We start from the raw sequence: 13,176 nt of genomic DNA, 5'->3' as shown, positions 1-13,176 counted from the left end.
ATGTCCTTTGTAGGGACATGGATGAAGCTGGAAACCATTATTCTCAGCAAACTATCGCAAGGACAGAAAACCAAACACCGCTGTTCTCACTCATAGGTAGGAATTGAACAATGAGAACACATGGACACAGGAAGGGCAATATCACACATTGAGGCCTGTCATGGGGTGGGGGGAGGGGGGAGGGATAGCATTAGGAGATATACCTAATGTAAATGATGAGTTAATGGGTGCAGCACACCAACATGGCGCATGTATACATATGTAACAAACCTGCATGTTGTGCACATGTACCCTAGAACTTAAAGGATAATTAAAAAAAAAAAAAAAAAAAGACTGCATTGGAAACAGGAAAAGGAACCTTGCATAACAAGTTCTAATTGTTTGGCCGGGCGTGGTGGCTTACCTCTGTAATCCCAGAACTTTGAGGCCGAGGCGGGTGGATCACCTGAGGCCTGGAGTTCGAGACCAGCCTGGCCAACATGGTGAAACCCCATTTCTACTAAAAATACAAAAAATTAGCCGGGTGTGGTGGTGGGTGCCTGTAATCCCAGCTACTTGGGAGGCTGAGGCAGGAGAATCTCTTGAACCCTGGGGGCAGAGGTTGTAGTGAGCCAAGATTGTGCCATTGCACTCCAGCCTGGGCAACAAGAGCAAAACTCTGTCTCAAAAAAAGAAGAAGTTCTAATTGTTCTTCGTTTAAAATCTAACCTGCCCTTTTTCCAGATCTCCTTTAAAATTCTCTTCTGCCCTTTTACTGAAGGAAGTAACATATTGTCCTTTTGTTAAGGCACCTTTCCCTTATTTTCCCTTGGATAATGCCTGGCTGCTTCACACTGGGGCTGGACTGAAAGTTAGAAGCTCGGAGCAGCATGTACATAGTGATTTCTAAAGCGTGGAAAGCGCCTTTCTGTAATTAGCCTGAGGAATACTTTCAATATCCAGTAATAAGTGAAGATAGGATTAGAAATGGAAGCTACATTTCAACCTGAAATTTTCAGTTTGCTTTGTGGATATGTTATCTTCCTGGCATTTATTTTGGCCATTTGCTGTCCTTTGGGTAATGTCTGTTTTGGGGGTTGGTAGAGTTGATAAATGACTAGCAAACACTATAATAATTCTTCTTGTTTTTTTTTTTTTTTTTTTCTGGTGACATTTTTCCTGCTTTGAGTTTGTCTATGGCCTGGTAAACTCCAAATGAGTGCCTGTGGTTATAACTGGGATAGAAGCCCGGGAAACTCACAGATCACATCTGGGCTCTGCCTGTGGCTTAAAGAGGAGCCATCCTCGTGAGTCTTGGTTTCTTGGTTCTAGCCTCACATAGATGAAATGGGCATTAGTCATTATTTGTGGTGGTCTTGAATAAAAGACTGAGTTGTGTGAGGTGTTTATAACCTGGAAGGCAATTAGGGGAGAACAGTAACTTTGCTTATCTTGACGTCGTGGGGAATGGGCTGGTTCTTTCCAAGGTTTCTCATGGTAAGGACTGATGTGAGTTGGGTCAGGAAGGTCAAGGGTAATGAGCAGAAGTTACTGGATTTCCTCTGTGCCTGTGTTGCTTGTACGGTGCCTGCAGTGGGGGGCCAAAGTGTGGAGCTCTCTACTGAGTGCCATCATACGTCACCTTCCCTCCTTGGCAGGCACTAAGCGACCGCTTCAGCGGTGAGATCCCCGATGACCAGATGGCGCACAGCTCCTTTTTTCCAGATGAGTATTTCACCTGCTCCTCCTTGTGCCTCAGCTGTGGGTAAGTAAGGCCGCTCCCTCACCCCCCAACCCATACCTTGAGAAAAGAGCCTTTGAGTGGTGCTTCGTAGACTTCGGTGTGGATGCAGATCCCTGGGGTCTTGCTAAATTACAGGTTGTGATTTAAATTATCCAAAATGGTACACTCCCATATTCCCACAAGATCCTGGTGGTCTAGGAACCACACTTCTGAGGTAGCAAGAGCTTGAAGGACACATGGTGGTGAAGAATCTCCTGGAAATTCCAGCTGGTATAGATGTGAAATTGACCAGCTTCTGGTTTGGAGAGTTTTTAGGGCAGAAAACTTTGGGTTGCCTGCTTTTCTGTGTTTCTTCTACCAGAGCTTCCAGTCACTTATTCATAGTATTCCAATTATTCAAGTGATATTTGAGTGCCCCCCTGTGCAAAGCACTATGGGTAGGTATTGATCCCAGGTGATTCCTTTCACTATTAGGGCAAATGTTTAGAGCACATTAGAATTTTCTGGGGAGCTTTCAAAATTACTGAGGCCAGGGCACCACATTTGGGGATTCTAATTTAACGGGTGGTGTGTAGGACCTCTGCATTGGTATGTTTAAGATGCTCCTCAGAGGATTCTAAAGTGGAGCCTGAGCTGAGGACATTGAGTTGGGACAGTGCTTCTGAAACTTCCATTGCATATGCATCACCTTGAGATTCTGTTAGAATGCAGATTCTGAATCAGGTCTGGGTGAAACCTGAGATTCTGAGTTTCTGTCAAGCTCCCGGGCGATGGCTGTGCTGCTGGTTTGTGGACCGCACTTTGTTACAGTTAGAGCAGTGATCTGCAAATTTTAGCATGCATCAGAAAAACCTGAAGGGCAGGATCATTGGGTGCCCCCTCCACAGTTTCTAATTCAGTAGGTCTGAGGTAGGGCCTGGGAGTTTGCATTTTAATAAATTTAGTAAATTCTCGGCCGGGCACGGTGGCTCACACCTGTAATCCCAGCACTTGGGGAGGCGGAGGCAGGTGGATCACGAGGTCAGGAGATCGAGACCATGGTGAAACCCCGTCTCTACTAAAAATACAAAAAAATTAGCTGGGTACGGTGGCTGGCGCCTGTAGTCCCAGCTACTCGGGAGGCTGAGGCAGGAGAATGGTGTGAACTGGGAGGCGGAGCTTGCAGTGAGATGAGATCACGCCACTACACTCCAGCCTGGGTGACAGAGTGAGACTCTGTCTCGAAAATAAATAAATAAATAAATAAATTAAATAAATAAATAAATAAATAAATTCTCAGGTGATACTGATGTTGTTCATGGGGACCACCCTTTGAGGATCACTGGATTAGTTTGAACTGTTGATGGCTGTTAAATCAGTGTGGTGACTTGCCTGATGGGCCCCAGGGGATTTAAATGCAGTGTGTCAAGGTCCGATGGCAGTCTCCATGTCCTGTAGACAATCCCTCCCACTCTCTTCACTACCAAATTGTCTTTGCTCCTACCAGAACCACGCTGTCCTGCACACTTGCCCTTTTACAGGAGTAGACCTGACCTACATCTGTTATGAATGGTCATTTTGCTTTGAGTCCTGTAGGCCACCTGCTGCATGCAGAACCACCTCTGGCCTTGCTGAAAAAAAGACCTGGCTCTTGGATTATACAGCCTGGGCAAGGGAGAACTAAGGATTATCTTGGAGAGTTCAGTTTAGAAAGGGGAGAGGGATGTTAGTTGCCAGTGTGACTTACCTTCCTTTTTGCATGCCCCATGAGCCCAGCACAAGAGGCTTAAGCACTGTTGGATCATTGCTTTCCCATTGTGAGCCTCCCCAGGATTTCTGGAACTTTCCCTTTTATCATAGGGAAATTCTAAAGTCCTGATCTCTGTTTTTGCATTGTCAGGATGGCAGAGCTCATTGTTCATTTGGAAGGTTTGTTCAGCCTAAACCTCCCCTTAATGCATTGACAAATTTTGGGGTTGGTTTTCATTTTGCATCTTGGCAGCCTGTTCTGGGTAAATGTTCCATTTCATCTTGTTTGGATTTTTTGAGTCTTCTGAGATCCGTTCAGGTTTCCTCTCTGGTCAAGTTGGTATCTTATGGCTCCTTCATTTCTGCTGAGGGGACAGGTAGTTTTTCCAAGAAGAGATTTTTGGGTGTATTTTTTTTTTTTTTTTTTTTAAGACAGAGTTTCGCTGTTGCTCAGGCTGGAGTATAGCAGTGTGATCTTGGTTTACTGCAACCTCCACCTCCTGGGTTCAAGTGATTCTCCTGCCTCAGCCTCCTGAGTAGCTGGGATTACAGGCATGAGCCACTATGCCTGGCTAATTTTTTTGTATTTTTAGTAGAGATGGGGTTTCTCCATGTTGGTCAGGCTGGTCTCGAACTCACTGCAACCTCCACCTCCTGGGTTCAAGTGATTCTCCTGCCTCAGCCTCCCGAGTACCTGGGACTATGGGTGCCCGCCACCATGCCCGGCTAATGTTTGTATTTTTGGTAGAGTCGACGTTTCACCACGTTGGCTAGGCTGGTCTTGAACTTCTGACCTCAAGTGATCTGCCCCCCTCGGCCTCCCAAAGTACTGGGATTACAGACGTGAGCCACCGTGCCTGGCTGAGATTTCTTTTTCCCCTGTGTCCTCATACAAGGATAGTAGTCGCTGTGCCTCTTGTAGTGCTGTTGATTGCAAGTGTAACAAAGAGGCATGTGGGTTTCCGGCTACCCTTTCTGTGTTCAGCATCTGAGGCCCAGTTAGTAATCAAGGTCTGGTTGTGGCCTTGTGCCTGGCTCAGGGTCAGACTGTTCTGTGTAAGTGGCACTGGCTCCTTTAGCATCTCATTGTCAGTCTTTGGGCTTCATTCAGGGTTGGATGTAAGAACAGCATGAATCATGGGAAGGAAGGAGTGCCTCATGAAGCCAAGAGCCGCTGCAGATACTCCCACCAGTATGACAACCGAGTGTATACCTGCAAGGTGAGTCCTCTGAGCTCCTCCCTGCGTCAGCAGCGGGCTTGCTGACCACTCTTTCTTTGGCAAGACTATCTTGGGGCCATTTTTTGCTTCATGCCGAAGTATTTGATATTCAAATTGAATATTTCTGGAACTTCTCTCCAGCTCTAACAAAAAGCACTCACATGTCTTCATTGGTGAGGGTCCCTTTGCTTACTGTTTTAAGCTTATTTTCTTCTTATTCTGTTGATCTTGTATGTAAGGGTAATTTATATTAAACATTCATTCTTTTTTTTTTTTTTTTTTTGAGACAGAGTCTTGCTCTGTCAGCCAGGCTGGAGTGCAGTGGCACAATCTTGGCTCACTGCAACCTCCACCTCCCGGGCTGCAGCAATTCTCCTGCCTGAGCCTCCCGAGTAGCTGGGATTACAGACGTGTGCCACCATGCCTAGCTAATTTTTGTATTTTTAGTGGAGACGGGGTTTCACCATGTCGGCCAGGCTGATATCGAACTCCTGATCTCAGGTAATCTGCCCACCTAGGCCTCCCCAAGTGCTGGGATTACAGGCATGAGCCACCGCCTGACCTTTTGAGACCTTTGTCGCCAGGCTAGAGTGCAGTAGTGCGATCTTGGCTCACTGCAACCTCCACCTCCCAGGTTCAAGCGATTCTCCTGCCTGAGCCTCCCGAGTAGCTGGGACTACAGTCACTCCCCACTACGCTAATGTTTGTATTTTTTTTTTAGTAGAGATGGGGTTTCACCATCTTGGCCAGGATGGTCTTGATCTCTTGACCTTGTGATCCACCCGCCTCGGCCTCCCAAAGTGCTAGGATTACAGGCATAAGCCTCCGTGCCCGGCCGAACATTTATTCTTAAAATGACGAGTTAATGGGTGCAGCACACCAACATGGCACATGTATACACATGTAACAAACCTGCATGTTGTGCACATGTACCCTAGAACTTAAAAGTATATAAAAAAAAAAAGAACAAGTAGGGTGACCAGTAAAGGGGTTAATGCCGTAGTCCAAGAAAAAGACTCTGAAGGCTTAGACTAGTGAGGAATAACAGAAGCCAATAGATAGACTTAAGATATACTTCAGAGGTAGAAATGACAGGATTTAGTGATTTTTTTAAAAAGATGAGGTGTAAGAATCACTTGAACCCAAGAGTTTGAGACCAGCCTAGGCAACATAGCAAGAACCCCTCTCTAAAAAAAAAAAAAAAAAGAGCAGAAGTGCTCTTCAGGAAACTAGTTTTGGATTGTCCTCCTGTCCGTGACAGGTATATAATTTAAAGCCCAGTTTTTGGGCCTGGGATGGACAAACACTGAGTTCATTACCACTCCGGGCACTGACTTCTTTAGAGGAATGAACCTTCTTCTGAGGTGCTAAACACAGTGTCTGAAAGTCTCTTAGCTGGTTTGGTTTGTGGAGGGTTGGGATGGATGTGGGGGGTGTGGTGTACATAGGAAAAGCTAGCAGAAGGCCGGGCATGGCGGCTCACACCTATAACATCAGCACTTTGGGAGGCTGAGGCGGGCAGATTGCTTGAGCCCAGGAGTTCGCAACCAGCCTGGGCTGGTAAAACCCTGTGTCTATTTAAAAAAAAACAAACAAACAAAAGACAAACAATAAGCTAGCAGAGTGTTTCCTGTTTCAGGCCTGCTATGAGAGAGGCGAGGAAGTCAGTGTAGTGCCCAAAACATCTGCTTCCACTGACTCCCCCTGGATGGGTCTCGCAAAATATGCCTGGTCTGGGTGAGTTTAAACAACATGGCTAAAGGTTTTCTGGTGTGTTTGTCTCCCCAGGCACCTGGCTGGGTAACAGTATTGATTTGTCTTCCTTGTAGATATGTGATCGAATGTCCTACCTGTGGCGTGGTCTATCGTAGTCGGCAGTACTGGTTTGGAAACCAAGATCCTGTGGATACGGTGGTGCGGACAGAGATTGTGCACGTGTGGCCTGGAGTAAGAACTGTTGGATTTCTCTGTTTTTCTTTATCTTGTGTCGTTCAGTTTTTCATGTGTGTAGAAAACTGGAACCTGCTTAAAATTAAGGTTAACCGTGAATTTCAGAATGTTGGTGGTTTAGAAAGGCATGATCTGGAGAGATTTTTTGTTCTCTAGACCTTTAATTGTTTTTATTTTTTCTTGCATATATATTAGAAGTACAACTTTAAATGAAATAAACTAAAAATCTATAGTTTTACTCCTTTGGCAAATAAAACGTTTTTCCGTGTTCTACTCATTCATTTTCTATATGTGTATGTTTTTCTAGATGCAAATATTTACATGCCTTTTTTTCTCATAATGCTATTTTATTTAGTTTTATTTCCACCTTTTTAAAAAAATCATTAAAATGCTAGTCACCATCTTCGTGTAAGAAAGCCATTTTTTCGTTTTAGGAAATTTTCTTGAAGTATATTCTTGGGATTCCTATAGACCCTTAATCTTTTTTTTTTTTTGGAGACGGAGTTTTGCTCTTGTTCGCCAGGCTGAAGTGCAATGGTGAGATCTTGGCTCACTGCAATCTCCACCTCCCGGGTTCAAGTAATTCTCCTGCCTCAGCTTCCTGAGTAGCTGGGATTACAGGCATGACTGCCACACCCGTTTAATTTTGTGTTTTCAGTAAAGACAGGGTTTCTCCATGTTTCTCCAGGCTGGTTTCAAACTCCCGACCTCAGGTGACCCACCCACCTTGGCCTCCCAAAGGGCTGGGATTACAGGCGTGAGCCACCATACCCAGCCTAATGATTATTTTTTAATTTGACTTTTGAATTCCAGATGTCAGAAATACAAACCTGTTTATGGGGCAGTGATATCATGCTTTCATTCTGCATTAAATCACTGTTCACACTTAACATTGTCCATAAATCACAACAAATCCAAAACCTTTTCCTTTCATGGAAAAAAGGCAAGTGATTTTCCCCGAGGGACTTATTTTACCCTGTGTCATTGTCCTCGCTGGGTGATTCCTAAAGCCATCGTTCAGCCTAGGAGTCCTACCTGCAGGTCCCCTCCTGAGCTTTCCTGGATCCTATAGGTACCATAAAACTGAAGATTTCTTTATTTTTCTTATTTTTTAAATTTTTTTTTTTTTTTTTTTTTGAGACGGAGTCTTGCTCTGTCACCCAGGCTGGAGTGCGGTGGTGTGATCTCGGCTCACTGCAATCTCCACCTCCTGGGTTCAAGCAATTCTCCTGCCTCAGCCTCCCGAGTAGCTGGGATTACAGGCGTGTGCTACCACGCCCAGCTAATTTTTGTATTTTTAGTAGAGATGGGGTTTCACCATGTTGGCCAGGATGGTCTCGATCTCTTGACCTCGTGATCCACCCACCTCGGCCTCCCAAAGTGCTGGGATTACAGGCGTGAGCCACCGCGCCTGGCCGATTTCCTTATTTTTCTCCTCCTTTTTCTAATTTTCAGACCCACTGAAATCTGTTATTATATAGTAGTCTCATTATGGGAGCCCACCACCTTGGCATAATGATTTATGCCGTTCTGTCCCAAGGATTTAACGTGGCCTTATAGCGAGAAAGTAAAGGTGGTAAGATAGTTTATGTTCCAGGAAAACAGGACTGCAGTAATTGACTCTCAGGTCACATTCTTCACAGTCCTCGAAATTAGGAGGATACAGATGCCTTCCCTGCTGTTCGTTTGCTCATTCCTTCCTTCCTTCTTTCATTCATTGTTCAGCATACACTGTTGTGTATCTTGTGCCCAGCATTGAGCTAGTTACTTTACAAAATACAAAAATGACAAAGAGTTATTGTCCGGGAGTTCAGAGTTTAATAGGGAGTCAGATACATAAATGGATATTGTACTTAGACACACAGAAATAGGATTCCTAGAGATGTCCAAGTATTAGAAGAACTGAGAGGAAAGGTTCTTAACTCAGCCTGCGGTGGGGGCGCCCCCTGGAGGAGGTGTCATCTCCTGTATTATATGGGCTTAGTAAGTCCTGAATTGAACAGCTACACATCAAGTCTTATGGTCACTTTGAAGAGAATAAAGCCAGAGGGATTCCTGGTTCTTCCCTGCCAGGGAGTTAGTGGTTCTGAGTTGGCCACGGTGAGTGTGCAACTCACCAAACATCCCTCTTCCTCCTTCCTTTCACTCCCTTCTCAGAGCATGATGGAAGCCTGCGTTTTCATTTCAGACTGATGGGTTTCTGAAGGACAACAACAATGCTGCCCAGCGCCTGTTGGACGGGATGAACTTCATGGCTCAGTCGGTGTCCGAGCTTAGCCTTGGACCCACCAAGGCTGTGACTTCCTGGCTGACAGACCAGATCGCCCCTGCCTACTGGAGGCCCAACTCCCAGATTCTGGTATGGTGTGGCAGGATGCCCCTCCACCCCTGGCACAGCCCATCCTACTTAATGCCGCTTTGCCCTGTGCTAAGCTTGTTCTGTGAGGGAGACACAAACATTTTCTGCCAGTGCAGTGAGCTTTGTGAGTACAAGGGGAGGAGTCGTCGAGGCAGCCAGTTTTCTCTTTGCCCATTGATTTCCCTTCGTGTTTTCCTGCAAGTATTTTCTCTCTGGTGAGTTTTAGTTTCCTTGTGTGTGACGACCAGTGAATATTGCTCAGATATGTGAGGATGCAGGTAAGAATCTGGAGGAAAAGGGGTCTTTAGAGGTTATTTAGGGTCATCCTCAGCTTGATCCATTAATGCTACAGCACCCAGAGCAAGAGAGCACCCAGCTTCAACCCAGACACTTAGTGAAAGGAAACTCACTGTCCACTAGGCTTCCTTTCCACTCTCAGATAACGCGTTACTAGAAAGCTTTTGTCCTTGTTGAGCTAGCACCACCTGCCTTAGTTTCTGCTTGCTCCAGGGTCTTGTTGGCTTTCTCAGCTGAGCAGACATGTACCATACCTACCTCCTCTCTGTTTTGTTTTGGGCTTGGAACAGAGCTGCAACAAGTGTGCGACGTCCTTTAAAGATAACGACACTAAGCATCACTGCCGAGCCTGTGGGGAGGGCTTCTGTGACAGCTGTTCATCAAAGACTCGGCCAGTGCCTGAGCGGGGCTGGGGCCCTGCGCCAGTGCGGGTGTGTGACAACTGCTACGAAGCCAGGAATGTCCAGTTAGGTAACGTGGGGCCTGGGAGCTGCAGGGGTGGAGGGGAGAACCTCCCGCCTTGGCCCTGGGTGCTAAGAACTGGATATCCAGACGCCCTAATCCCGCTCATAACCACATCTCCCTTGTGAGGGTACTTCTGGCCTTGGCCAGTCAGCCTCTAAGCTCCTTATTAACAGTGTCCTATGGGTGCTGTTCCTCAGGGGCTCGAACCTGTCCTGCATTCTCAGCTGCAGAGGTGCTTCTGGGGGAAGGGAATGCGCACATAGCAACGGAGTTCTGAAAAGGCTGCAGTGTTTACCAGAGATGGCTTAGACTAGTCTTCTCCTTTGAGAAGGTTCTAGTTTTCGCTCCTAGAACCTTTCTGCCTTACTTTAAAAGAAGTGTTATAAGGGAGCCCCAGAAGGTTGCAGATAAAGGACTAACAGATGTCATCTAATTTCAGAGTCTGGGCTGACGTGACCCACAGCACAGACCCTTGCAATAGTTGCAGGACAGCACAGTGGTGTCTGGGATCAGAATCCAGAAGCGTTCTGCTATTGGTCCCTGAGTTTTCCATTTGGGAGAGGACTTGGAGGTGACAGCATTTCCTTTATTATTGTCTACAGCTGTTACTGAGGCGCAGGTGGACGATGAAGGTGGAACACTCATTGCTCGGAAGGTGGGCGAGGCCGTGCAGAACACTCTGGGAGCCGTGGTGACAGCCATTGACATACCACTAGGTGGGCCTGGCAGTGCTTCTCTTGGGGGTAGTGGATGGGGGTTGAGGGGTTTCAGGTGCCCTGGGCTGTCACTTTGTGAAGGCTTGCTAACCTAGATTGAGATGGGCGGTAAAGGAATCAATTACACAATGCCACACATTTGCTTGATTCTGCTGAATGCCTTAGTAGTTTCATGTTTATTCCTGGAAGCCATTCTCTTACAGCATCTAGTGCTGTGTAACGAGCTACCTTAAAATGTAAAGGCTTAAAACAGCTATCTTTGATGTCTTTATAGGTCTAGAAGTCAGGAAGGGTAATTATTCAGCTCCAAGTGGCATTGGCTCTAGTTACTACCTGATATTCCAGGGTGGTAGCTGGAGTGGTCTCAAGGGTCCAAGCTGACCTCACTTACAAGCTGGGTGCCTTGGCAGGGACAGCTGGGAGGCTGTGTGTAGCAGAGCCTCACCTGGCCTCTGCATTCTCCAGGCCTCTTCAGTGTTTTCTTTGGCACTTCTTAAATGATGTCAGGGTTCCAGGAATTAATGTTCCAAGAGACAGGAAGTGGACGCTGCCCATCTCTCTTTTTTTTTTTTTTTGAGATGGAGTCTCACTCTGTCACCCAGGCTGGAGTGCAGTGGTGCGATCTTGGCTCACTGCAACCTCCGCCTTCCAGGTTCAAGCAATTCTCCTACCTCAGCCTCCCAAGCAGCTGGGATTACAGGCACGTGCCACCATGCCCAGCTAATTTTTGTATTTTTAGTAGAGACGGGGTTTCACCATGTTGACCAGGCTGGTCCTGAACTCCTGAGCTCAGGTGATCCACCCGCCTTGGCCTCCCAAAGTGCTGGGATTACAGGCGTGAGCCACTGTGCCCGGCTGAAGCTGCCCATCTCTTAAGGCCTAGGACTGCAGACAGACACTTCTGCTGTCATCTCCTAGAGTCTGCTGCCGTCACAGGGTTTGTCTAGATTTAAGGGAGGGGGCAGGAGTGTCAAAGATGGAAAGTGGGTGAAAGATTCTATGGCTATCTTTAGTCACACCAGCCAAACTGTTAGTCGTTTAAGATTTAAAATAGCTGGCCGGGCACCGTGGCTCACGCCTGTAATACCAGCACTTTGGGAGGCCGAGGCAGGCGGATCACGAAGTCAAGAGATCAAGACCGTCTTGGTTAACACACGGTGAAACCCAGTCTCTACTGAAAATACAAAAAAATTAGCCAGGCGTGGTGGTGGGTGCCTGTAGTCCCAGCTACTAGGGAGGCTGAGGCAGGAGAATGGCGTGAACCTGAGAGGTGGAGCTTGCAGTGAGCCAAGATCGCACCACTGTGCTCCAGCCTGGGCAACAGAGCAAGACTGTCTCGAAAAAAAAAAAAAAAGATTTAAAATAGCTACCCAGCCCTGGATGTGAGGGGTATTTGTATTCAGGATGGCGACGGGGAGAGGGAGGGAAATCAACCAGTGCTTGGTGGGCTTAGGCAAGGCTGGCCAGGCCTGGGGCAGCGTGGCACATTGTAGGGGAGCGAGCAAAAATGGGTAGTGATGAAAATGGCCTGGAGCAGATTTCCTCATTGCAGCTCACAAAGTGAGTAGATGATGTAGGAATTGCTGGATTTGCCCAGGCTTAAATCTCAGGTTGCATCTGTCCCCAGGGGTACCTGGGAGAGGCAAGAACTGTCCTTGGCACAGAAGGCAGAGCATAGCCTTCTGGCTGTGCTCACTAAATGCTCCCATTCTGAGCACCCACAGGGTGTTGAGTACCAGGCCAGTGTGTCAGGCATGTTCTTTCTTCTCATCCTCATCACAGCTCTTGAAGGTGGGTTGTTAAAGATGAGTAAGCCCCTGAGAGGTTAGCTAACCTTTCTTTTTTTTTTTCTTTTTCTTTTTCTCTTTTTTTTTTTTTTTGAGACTAACTCTTGCTATTGTCCAGGCTGGAGTGCAGTGGCATGATCTTGGCTCACTGCAACCTCCACCTCCCAGGTTTAAGCGATTCTCATGCCTCAGGCTCCCAAGTAGCTGGGATTATACCACCACGTCCAGCTAATTTTTGTATTTTTAGTAGAGACAGGGTTTCACCATGTTGGCCAGGCTGGTCCCAAACTCCTGACCTTGAGTGGTCCGCCCGCCTCTGCCTCCCAAAGTGCTGGGATTATAGGTGTGAGCCACCATGCCCAGCCTTAGTTAACCTTTCTTAATCCAGCAGCTGCTGATTAACCTGATCTCAGTAGAATTGGGATTTGAGTGTCTGACTCCAGAGCCCAGACTTCTTTATAGTTCCTCCAGGGGTTCTTAACACAGCTGCCCCTTCAGTTTACAAGGAGGGCTTCATAGATATATAAATATCAAGGAGCTGGGTGTGGGGTTGCATGCCTATAATCCTAGCTACTTGGGAGGCTCAGGCGGGAGGGTCCCTTGAGTCCCAGGAATTTGAGACCAGCGTGGGCAACAGAGTGAGACCCTGTCACAAAAGAGAAAGAAGGGGCATGGTGGCTCATGCCTATAATCTTATGCCTACAATCCCAGCACTTTGGGAAGCTGAGGTGGGCAGATCACTTGAGACCAGGAGTTCGAGACAAGCCCAGACAACATGGTGAAACCCTGTCTCTACAAAAATTAGCCAGGTGTGGTGGTGCACGCCTGCAGTCCCAGCTACTTGGGAGGCTGAGGTGGGAGGATTGTTTGAACCCAGGAGGCAGAGATTGTCGTGAGCCGAAATCGTGCTATTGCACTCCAACCTGGGCGA

At 47.0% G+C, this 13,176-nt stretch overlaps 1 protein-coding gene across 2 annotated transcripts in view; it reads left to right on the top strand.

Moving 5' to 3' along the window:
• ZFYVE1 (zinc finger FYVE-type containing 1) overlaps positions 1–13,176 on the top strand; it is a 56,892-nt gene that overhangs the window by 41,786 nt on the left and 1,930 nt on the right. Inside the window, exons 1-8 of one of the 2 annotated variants that reach the window (XM_030812995.1) lie at positions 1,217–1,286; positions 1,638–1,744; positions 4,563–4,671; positions 6,311–6,408; positions 6,501–6,618; positions 8,810–8,980; positions 9,568–9,748; positions 10,345–10,458. In XM_030812995.1, coding sequence (XP_030668855.1) covers positions 1,680–1,744; positions 4,563–4,671; positions 6,311–6,408; positions 6,501–6,618; positions 8,810–8,980; positions 9,568–9,748; positions 10,345–10,458 — 856 coding nt within the window. In that variant the 5' untranslated portion in view covers positions 1,217–1,286; positions 1,638–1,679. Of the gene's footprint in view, positions 1–1,216; positions 1,287–1,637; positions 1,745–4,562; positions 4,672–6,310; positions 6,409–6,500; positions 6,619–8,809; positions 8,981–9,567; positions 9,749–10,344; positions 10,459–13,176 lie in introns of those variants that run through there. The other variant, XM_003263669.3, reaches the window with a different exon arrangement.

Source organism: Nomascus leucogenys, chromosome 1a (assembly GCF_006542625.1).
Source record: "Nomascus leucogenys isolate Asia chromosome 1a, Asia_NLE_v1, whole genome shotgun sequence".
NCBI classification, from domain to species: domain Eukaryota; kingdom Metazoa; phylum Chordata; class Mammalia; order Primates; family Hylobatidae; genus Nomascus; species Nomascus leucogenys.
Note: the sequence above shows the minus strand (reverse complement) of the source record. Positions and strands in the feature narration are given on the sequence as shown.